We start from the raw sequence: 10,211 nt of genomic DNA on the forward strand, positions 1-10,211 counted from the left end.
GGGTATCTACACTACTAAATAGAGCCACAACCTGCATGAACGACATATAACATCGTCCAATTAAATCTAAAGGATAGAAACAGTCTCGGCCTTATGGTCCGAATTACATAACCAAAAACGTCAAGAAAAACAATGTTCCGACACTACTAGTTTAACCAAATCTAAGATGAAGTTAGTGCCAAACATCTAGGAAAATACTCATCATCATGGCATATTATCCTCCTCATCCTCATCCTTCGGCTCCTACACCGTTATACCCGACATACCCACAACCCCATCATCTCCCATCGGTGCACCACCACCTGGGAACCCACCCTCTATCCAAAGCTAACTACCTTAATTTACACCCCATGGTCCAGCTAAACAACCATCCCCATGGCTAATCATCGTTCCCCAAGAATTTGGATTAACTCCATAGTTTGCGAAGACAACCGAGTCAACCCCAACTCTCTTCCACCAGTTAGGTTGTCTACACTCCCGTCTTACACCCTAAAGGTCCGCCATTTGAAAGACTTTCCTTATGGTCAAGTCATGGTATTGGCGGTAAGTGAGCTACGCCACTTGCGTACGTGGATCATGAACATACTGGTGTTGTGGGTATAGAGGGTACTGAGAAATGGATAGTATCTGAGTCTCATAGGTTTCCAAACCGGACGTAGTGGTAGCATGACCCCTAGTTAATCTGGGCTCCTCCATCTTAATAAGGATCTGGTCGGGAAGAAGGTAAGACTCAGGTTGAAGGTTTGGTATCTCACTATCGGGATCCACATTCTCAAAATGATTGGTAACAGGAAGGTTAGCTGCGGTTAGCTGCATCTGGTAGAACCCTCCACTTGTTACCCTTTACCCTCCATGCCAAGCTATCATCCTCCAATCTCCGAAGCCACTTTATGTGAACTAAGTAGTCCTCATCAAGTAAAGGGACATTCTTTAGCAAGGCCTTGAGATTGGTCCCGGGTTAAAAGTTAGCTATTTTTTCAGCCGATCGGGTTACAATAGCACCACAACAAAGTGAACGGTTACGAGAGGTGGCCATCTGGCTGTGGCACTGAAATAAAATAGTTCCTTATGGAAAGGGTTAAGATAAAAAGGTAATAGCAACGCCTCATTCGAGTTTAGCTTACAGTGGACCGAGGACACCCGTACGCCAATCTGTGGACATGCGGCAGTCTAAAAACAAGGTTTGGTGATGTAATCGATTGGATCGCTTTATATCGGATGGTTTCGCCTTGGTGAAGGTCTCGAGGCAATGCAAATATGTTCAAAGTCACCACCAAGCAATTATGGAGTGGTTCGACAACGTTCGATATCCACTTTATACCTTGGTCAAACAAAGCATGAAGCGGTGCTTGACACAGATACTAAAGATAAGGACTCATCCCCCTTTAGCATTCTACCTCTATAATGACTCTCGTTACCATGGATAAGGTCATCCACTATCCAAAGGCTCTGTGTAAGGGGTGAGGGTACGTATTGGGAAGCGCTTTAATAAGACATCCAATCTCGCCCGCGTTAGCGGCCTATACTAATCGGTCGTGATTGCTAGTGAAAGAGTTGATAAAACGGGTTAAATGCATGAATGCGAATCCACAAGTTTTAACCTAACATGAGAAAATTTGCTAAGCCGCATATTTATCCAAATATCAAGTAATTGATGTCGAGTTTGATTTTAAGTTGATTTGCATGCAAGAGCGGAAATTAAACATCCATTTACCGAGTTAGGTTATGGTACTTAACACGATCCATTTGTTTTAAAAGGGGTATTTCGAAGAATATAAAATGTAACTCATCAATCTGATCCGTATCGATTTGAATTAACCGTAATCGGGGTCGTCCTATAGAAGTGCTGAAACGAACGAATCAGAATAATGTTAGGCAGCCCATGGGAAGCGAGCTTGTAGGCGATATGATGGGCTTTGCCCAGGTTTGAAATGTAAAAGACAGGATATGCCTTGGGGCGTGAGCCATCAGGCAGCCTAAGGTGCTTCTCCTGGGTTTGTAAAAGGTTGGTATAATTTCTTCACTCTTTAATTAATTATTGCTTATTGTTTCACTCTTCCATCATGTTTATACTTGTTAAGATGATTGGCACCATTGTTAACATGTTCTCCATGATAATGAGTAAGTAGTTTCCTTACTAGGGATTAGTGGGGGATTAGGGGAATTAATCATGGGAAAGATTTATACTTAATGAGTTCATATGAATGCTTGCTTATTGTATTCTCAACTTATGCACATGTCATGTTTCATGAATTGCTTGATTGACAACGTAGCTTGATTCTCTTATCCTTTCAACAAGACATGTAAGACATAAACCAACTCAAGGCTTGTTAGACCATGCATATAATTGATTAGGAAGAATTAATTCGATTGTAGGTGGTGTTAAGTCTTGATCGACTCGGCCTCGGGACCCAAAGCTTCCTAGGAATCATTTATGTTATCTCACCCTGAAAAGGGAAAACCAACTCGACTTGTAGATATTGTAAAGTCTTGTCCGACTCGGCTCCGAGACCTAAGTTTCCCTAGGAATTGTAAGATATACACTAACTTGATTCCAACAATAATTATTGCTTGCATCTATATGATTTATTTATGCTATTTCACCATGATTCCCCTATGATCCAATGACTCCCTAGTATTGTTTATCATTTGTTCACACCCTTATTTTTATTGCTTGTTTTGCTTTTCATTGCTTTTATTAGTTTAGAACTATCAACCTCAAACCCAAACCAATTGTGACACTAGCATAAATTGAGATAGATAGACTTAGAACCCAAAGCACACCATCCCGTGGATCGACCTCCACTTAGCCACTATCTAGTTTTTTGTTGAGAATATAAATGTGTTTGATTGAGCGTACGACGACAGGGCTTATCAAAATGGCGTCGTTGCCAGGGACGGTATTTTGTGATTTAGTTATTGTTTATTTGTCTTTTTTTTTTGAAAGAAGTGAGATCTTCCATTAACAGAAAGAAATAGGACTTACAAAGAAACACCCACTAGAGGATATGACCCCTCTATTAAGGTAGTTTTAGAAAGCAAAACTAGCACCAGCAGCCTCATTATTGTGGCCAGTCATATACGCTAAGACACGAACTCAGAATACATTTTTAATTATATAAATAAGCTGATCAGTAAAGCGATATGTATCCTGAAAAATTCGCGCATTTCTCTCAGCCCATAAACTGTAAACCACAGCTCCCAGAGTACATTTAGCTCATTTCTTTCACCAGTGACCTAAGCCAGCCGCCTAAGCTCATGATTAAGACTGATATGGTGCCTAGTGAACCCCTGCCACATTAACAAGGCCTGAAGTACACAAGATGAGTAATCACAAGTAAAGAAGAGGTGTTGTGCAGTTTCCTCAGCTTTAAAGCATAAGGCAAATCGACTAACCATGTGAAATCCTCTTTTACAGAGGTTATCAGTTGTTGAGAGGCAGTTCTGCATTGCAAGGAGGAGAATAAACCTATGCCGTGGCATAATGACAGGATCTATGATGGCTTTAGTCCAGTAGAGATTATGGGTAGGCCCTCTGAAAATTTGGTAAGTACTTCTCAATCTGGTAGCAAGAGAACCAGTATCATGTAGATGCTTAGCAGTGTGCATATCCACATGTTGACTGAGCTGGTGTCTAAGGTTGAGTAAGCGCTTCCAGATTGAAGAAGAGGTCACTAGGGGCTGAATGGTCCAAATATCCTCATCCTTAATGATGTATGAATGCATCCATTCAGTCCAAATAGTCCTAGTATTGCAAGTGAGCTTCCAGAATTGCTTCATCATAAGGGTTTTATTCCAACTGAGAATCTCCCTAATATCAAATCCCCCTGCTCGAGTACTTCTACAAATTTTATCGCAACTAAAGAAGATAATTCTCCTATCTCCCTGACAGTATCCCCATAAAAATTGTCTGCATAACTTTTCAAGGTGCTTAACAATAGCAACTGGGAGGAAAAGACAAGAGCACCAGCAGCTAACTTTTCAATGTGCTTAATAAGGGAATGATACATAACATTGGTTAGCCTAGAAGAATGCAGATGGGTACTAAGATACCTAAAAGGGAATACTCCTTGAGAAAAGTGAGTAGAGTGCAGGATGGCATTCTTAATATGCTGCTTAACCCCTCCAAAGTAGATGCAAGATTTCTGAGCATTTGCTTTAAGCCCAGACCAGGAAGAAAACTGATTGACCCCATTAATTGCAGTTTGAATAGAAGCAACATCTCTTCTAGAAAAAATTAGAAGATCATCTGCAAAAAACAAATGGGACAGTCCAATCCTAGCATATTTAGGGTGAAAATTAAAGTCAATCCCCATAAGATGTCTAGAGAGGACCTCCATACTAAGAACAAATACAAGAGGGGAAAGAGGATCCCCTTGCCTCAACCCCTTCTTGCCAGGGAAATACCCAACTAAACTGCCATTGATCTTCAGAGAATATTTGGCAGAGGTAACACAAGTAATCAGCCAGTGAGTGAAAGTTGCAGGGAATCACATAGCTAAGAGCATTTGCTGAATAAATTGCCAATCAACAGAATCAAAGGCTTTCTAAATGTAAATTTTGATCATACATCCAGGAGAAATATTTATCTTAGCATACCCTCTAATAAGCTCTTGTGTTAGGAGGGTGTTATCAAAAATAGATCTACCTTGCACAAAGGCAGCTTGCTCCTGTCCAATCATATTAGGCAAAACCAATTTAAGTCTATTAGCCAAGATCTTGCTAATAGTTTTATAAATGGTATTACAACACAAAATAGGGTGATATTCCAGCACAGTATTAGCATTCTCTTTCTTAGGAATAAGAGTGATTATAGTGGAATTAATTTCTTTCAGTAATTTGCCAGTCTTGAAAAAAGCAGCCACTGCTCTAGTGAAATCATCCTGAATAATACCCCAAGCTTGCTTAAAAAAACCAGAGGAGTAACCATCAGGGCCTGGGCTTTTATTTTGGTCAATAGAGAAAAGAGCATTCCTGATTTCCTCAGGAGTAATAGTCTGAATTAGCATATGTTGTAACTCTGCAGTAAGGCAAGACCACTTTTAATGACCTCAAGCTTAGGAACCACATTAGGATCAGATTCCCCCAAAAGTTTCTTATAATAATCTTCAAAAGCAGTGCCAATAGAGTCGGTATCCTCACAAATGTTTCCCCTCATATCCTGCACCTTAGCAATGGAATTAATATTCCTTCTAGCAGCTATTTGAAGAAAAAATAGGCAGCGTTGGTATCCATATATTTTATATCATGCGCTTTAGCTCTCTGATGGAGCATACTCAGCTCAGATCTTTTAAGCTGGCAGTATTCCCTATTCAGGTCAGCTTCCTCTTCTTGCAGGTCTCTATTAGTGGGAGAGACTTGCTACTGAGTCTGACATCTATGAAGTTTATCTTGGAGTTCTTTAACTCTAGCAGAAAGGTACGAAATTTTTTTACATTTAACTTCTTTAAAGCAGGCTTCAACATTTTCAAATGAGTGACCAACTGATACATAGCAGTTCCAGACACCTTAGTGGACCAAATCTGAGCAACTGTATCCTGAAAGAGGGGATCATCACCCCAATAATTAAGATACTGGAAGGGTATAGGTCTGGACTGAATGGTAGGGTCAGTTGTTACAATCAAGGGGGAATGATCAGAGATACCCGATGGAAGGGCCTGAGCAAAAGAAGATGGAAAAGAGGAGAGCCAGTCCATATTGCATAGGACGCTATCCAATTTTATCCATTTCCTGCTATTAGGGTTCTGCTTATTAGTCCAAGTGTAATAGCATCCAATAGTAGAGAAATCATCTAATCCAGCATCATCAAGGCAGGAATTGAAATCATCTAACTCAGAAAGCACTGGAGAACAGTCACTAATTCTTTCATCAACACTTCTAACACAATTAAAGTCACCTAAAATAAGCCAGGGGGAATTGTATTGAGAATTCCTGAGGTGGTTCCAAAGATGCATCCTTGGCCCACCATCATTTGAGCCATAAACAAAAGTGATAAATCCAGAGAAATAGGTCATATACTTAATTTGGACAGTGATCCATTGACTTGCTTCACTAACAACAGTAACCTTAACAAGAGAATTCTTCCATAAAAGCCAAATTCTGCCATTATAATGAGAGTTGTAATTATGCTTGAGAGCAAAATGCTGAAAAGTAGTGCACATTGCTTTATTCATATTATGAATCTTTATCCTAGTTTCCAAAACTCCAATAATATCTAAATTACTCTTATTAAACAGGGCCACTACTTATTTTTGTTTGAGGCATTCATTCATACCTCTAATATTCCATGAACCAATTTTCATGGGGAAGGTGGGATGTCATCAGTCCCCTCTATAACCTGCTCATCTGAGGGACTCCTATAAACCCATTGCCTAGTGCCCAAAAGAAGAATTGTAGGTCCTTCTTTGGAGCAGGGAGCCATTGGTTCAGAAGTAACATCTTGAGTGACAGCAGGAAGGTTCTAAATAACAATGTCCCCACTAGTCTCAATAAGGCCAAGAGAAGAAGAGTTGGAGGAAGTCTTCTCCTCCTCAATGAGACTAAGGTTAGTCTTCCTAGAGCACTCCTGAATTAGAGCTGGATGGACATGACTCCCCTCAGAGGATGCCACTCCACCAGTCCCTTCAAAAGTTTTTGGCGTAGGACAGACCACCAGAGGAGCCCGAACCCCCTTCTAAGCTGGGTGCTGGTCCCGAGGCCCCTTAGAGATCTCATTTCCTCCATACTCAGGCTGTTCAGAACAACTCACCCGGGTGGTTTGCTCCCGATTTGGCTTATGGGATTGTACCACTGCAACATAAGTTTTCTTAGTGACAGGCCCTTTTTTAGGTAATTCAGATTTCTTAAGAAGCCTGCAATTCCCTTGCTCGTGCCCTAGTTTCTTGCAGTGATGGCAAAAATAAGGCATCCATTCTACCACAACCCTCTCCAAAATGGATCCCCCAAATGGAGAATGCAACAATAATTCTTCTGGGACAAGCTTAGATGCATCCAATTCAACAAGAACCCGGGCAAAATGCAAGCGCTCTTTATGAGTAATCACAGGGTCAGCATATAATGGCTTTCCTATCTTACTAGAAATCTTACTTAAAGCTTTAGGGGACCAAAAAAGTGGGTCTAAATCCATGAGCAAGATCCAAACAGGAACAACAGAGACAAAATCCAACTCACGTCTAAAATTAGGGTGCCAGGTTTTCAGAACAAGCATACTATTATTCAAATTCCAACATCCACCACGCATAACTGTTTGCATATCCTCAAATTTCTCGAATCGAAAATAGAACCAACCCTTCTTAAAGTAAAGGACATCAGGTTTACTGACATGGTTCCAATGTTTTTGAACAAAATCACGAACCTGAATAAGAGATGGTTTGGCCCCTAGGAACTGTCCCACTAGTGTGTACTGCCAATAGTCTATTTCCCCTGCACATCCGCCATTTCAATCGTAACTTCATTCTCCATTTCCTTTGTACTCGCCATCGAATATAGTTCCATATCAAGTTGAGAGCGAGCCATGATTCGATCTTTCCAACTCATCTTAGGCGGAGGATGGTCTCCAAAAGGCGGTTCTGGGGCAGCTTGTGATGTCCCTAGAACAACAACTCAAGGATTGTCCTTGGGTGGAATTGCCATTGAGGTAGCTAACGTAACTAGAACTCTCGGTATCGAGGAACTGGGGGAAACCCCCGAAGGCGAAAGCTGCGTGTGCTGGGAAACGCAAGCATCAATTACTATATTAAGAGTTGTTTTCAGAGGACTAACAGTAGTATTGTTATTAGAAGATCTACCACAGCGGAGAATCTGCGTGGGTTCAGTTGATTTCAATCGAGCCATGAGCGGAAAAGCTTGTGTAAAGGGAAAGCTTTAGAGAGAAACTTCTCTCTAACATTCTCATCAATTATTGTATTACCGTTTTGTTGTAGTTTCCATGCTTGTAGTTGCTTCCTTGTCTTAGCTATGATGATGGCTCAAGACTTAACACATGTAGTATGTAGTGGATCTTTTTAGTATGACTACAATGGGTATGGAAAGTTTGAGGAGCAAGTCAACACAAACCTACCTTACAACTCATATAATGGAAATCCTAACTACTACCCCAACGTTTCCCACCGAAATCCCCATATCCAATATCCACAACAACCATCTACCCAAGACTCATTTTACAACCAATTTCAAATACCCCAATATGACCACTTCTACACCCACCCACAATAAGAAGATGTGCAAAACTTTGACATTCAAAATGTGGTTCTCCAAATGATGGGAGATCAACAAAATTTCTTCAAACAAGTGCTAGAAGAGAGCCAAAATAGGAACAATGTTCTCCAAAGCATTGTTACCCAAGGGGAAGAGTTAGCAATTCGACTTGCCCAAATAAAGGCAACCCAACCAACCACTCTGTACAAACTCTTAAGCATTGATCATGAATGTGGATATGAAGGAATAACCTTTGATGTGGAAGATGTGAACTTGGAAGAGCCAATCTCCTTGGGCTCTTGTGACTACGAAAGTGTGTTCTTTGAGGAAGAAGATATGAGGTTGAGTAAACTAAATACTTTTAGCCTTTGTGAGTATGAGGGTGTGTCATTTGATGTGAACGTTGAGGTGGTGGAGAAAGAGTTAATGAAAAGGAGTGAAGCCCCTATCTATGATTCGTATGGAGATAGCGATGATGACAAGCCTATGGAAGAAGCTTATGCAGAATATATGTCTTGCAATGACTAATGGAATGAAGATGAGGAATGGAGTTGTGAGGTTGCCTCACTTGAGGAGCCCATCCTTTAGAAGTTTGGGGTATGCTTCCATGGAGAAGAATGTCTCTTTCCTATTGACTATGAAGACCTTTTCGCACCCACCATGGAACCTATGGTTGTTGGAGATGATATGGTAAACCTTCTCTAAGAGGTCAAATTGTTATATAAAAGGTACTTGGTGGAGAAGCTCAAGAACAAAGTTATGAATGAGCTTACTTGTAGAGACTTGACACCCACAATCTCAATTCCTAAGCTATCCCATCATCAATGCTATTGGAATTCTCCTTCTATTCTTGATGGATTGATAAATTCGAATGCTATCACCGTCACTATTTTTGAGGGAGACGGGAAAGAATGGAAGCCTCCCGATAACAAGAATTCTAAGCTTGCTAGTTTGGAGAGCCAAAAAGGCTATGATGAAAAGGCCAAAGTGAAGGGGGAGAAATTTCCGTAAGAAGCCCCTTGTGGGGGATTGGCTCTATTCTATTTTGAAGTGGCCAATGTCCTACTTGTGCTTATTTGAGGACTATTCAAAAGCCTTTAATCGCCTACTAAGAGCACTAAGCTCTATCGATAATGAAATTGGTCGTTCGCCTTAGTTTGGTGGAGTCTTATCTCAAAGCACCATTTCTAATATACTTCTTTTTAGTGTAATCTTGCATGCATTCATCGCATGAGAGATGAAAAGGAGGGATCTCATATTTTGATTGAGCATTATGAAAGAAAATGATGAAAATGCGAAGATAAGGAATGCAAAGAAATGAAGAAAATGGAGGATTCTAGCTTGGGGCTAAAATCATGCATAACCCATGGGGACCGAGGCCAACTCGCGCGACTTGAAGCCCAAAGAAAGAAAAAAAGTTCGCTGCATGAGAACTCGGGCGGATTCTGGAGAAAACGAGCGTCCTAAAGCCTCAACTCGAGCGGATCAAAATCAACTTGAGCGGGTCGAGCAGTAACTCGAGCGAGTTAAAATTAACTCAAGCGGGTTGACCCTGAAACTCACTTTTTCTCTCATTTGGCTCGTGACATGGCTATGTATGCATCTTATCTACCATCTTCATCTTCTACAAATATACAAACCAATGAGATCATGATGGTAAGAACCCTTTCTTTCCCTATCTCTCATATATAGTTGCATTTATGTAGTTTCCTCATGATTAAACCCCTTTTCTTCTACATTAGCAATAGTGTTTAATTTTGGTTTGGGGAGGTTAAATCATGAAGTGACATACATCATAGTCAATCATATACTATAGTTAGTTGCATATAGTTAAATCATAAAGTGACATACATCATAGTCAATCATTGTAATATATCTCACATGTCTCATATAGTTAGTTGCATATAGTTAAATTTGCATTCTTGTATAGTCACTAATGACCAAACCTCATTTTTCCTAGACTAGAAATAATGCTTAAATCGGTTTGGGGGGGTTTGTTCATAGGTGAGAACATG

General features: G+C 40.5%; 1 protein-coding gene across 1 annotated transcript; it reads right to left on the reverse strand.

Moving 5' to 3' along the window:
* Positions 1-5,312: 5,312 nt before the first annotated feature.
* LOC141630522 (uncharacterized) lies at positions 5,313-7,515 on the reverse strand. Its single transcript, XM_074443326.1, has 4 exons — positions 7,473-7,515; positions 6,749-7,422; positions 6,338-6,460; positions 5,313-6,143 (listed from the first exon to the last, which is right to left on the reverse strand). Exons 1-4 carry the CDS (start codon positions 7,513-7,515, stop codon positions 5,313-5,315), a joined length of 1,671 nt encoding a protein of 556 aa, XP_074299427.1.
* Between the last annotated feature and the right edge of the window lie 2,696 nt (positions 7,516-10,211).

This window comes from Silene latifolia, chromosome Y, assembly GCF_048544455.1.
Source record: "Silene latifolia isolate original U9 population chromosome Y, ASM4854445v1, whole genome shotgun sequence".
NCBI lineage: Eukaryota > Viridiplantae > Streptophyta > Magnoliopsida > Caryophyllales > Caryophyllaceae > Silene > Silene latifolia.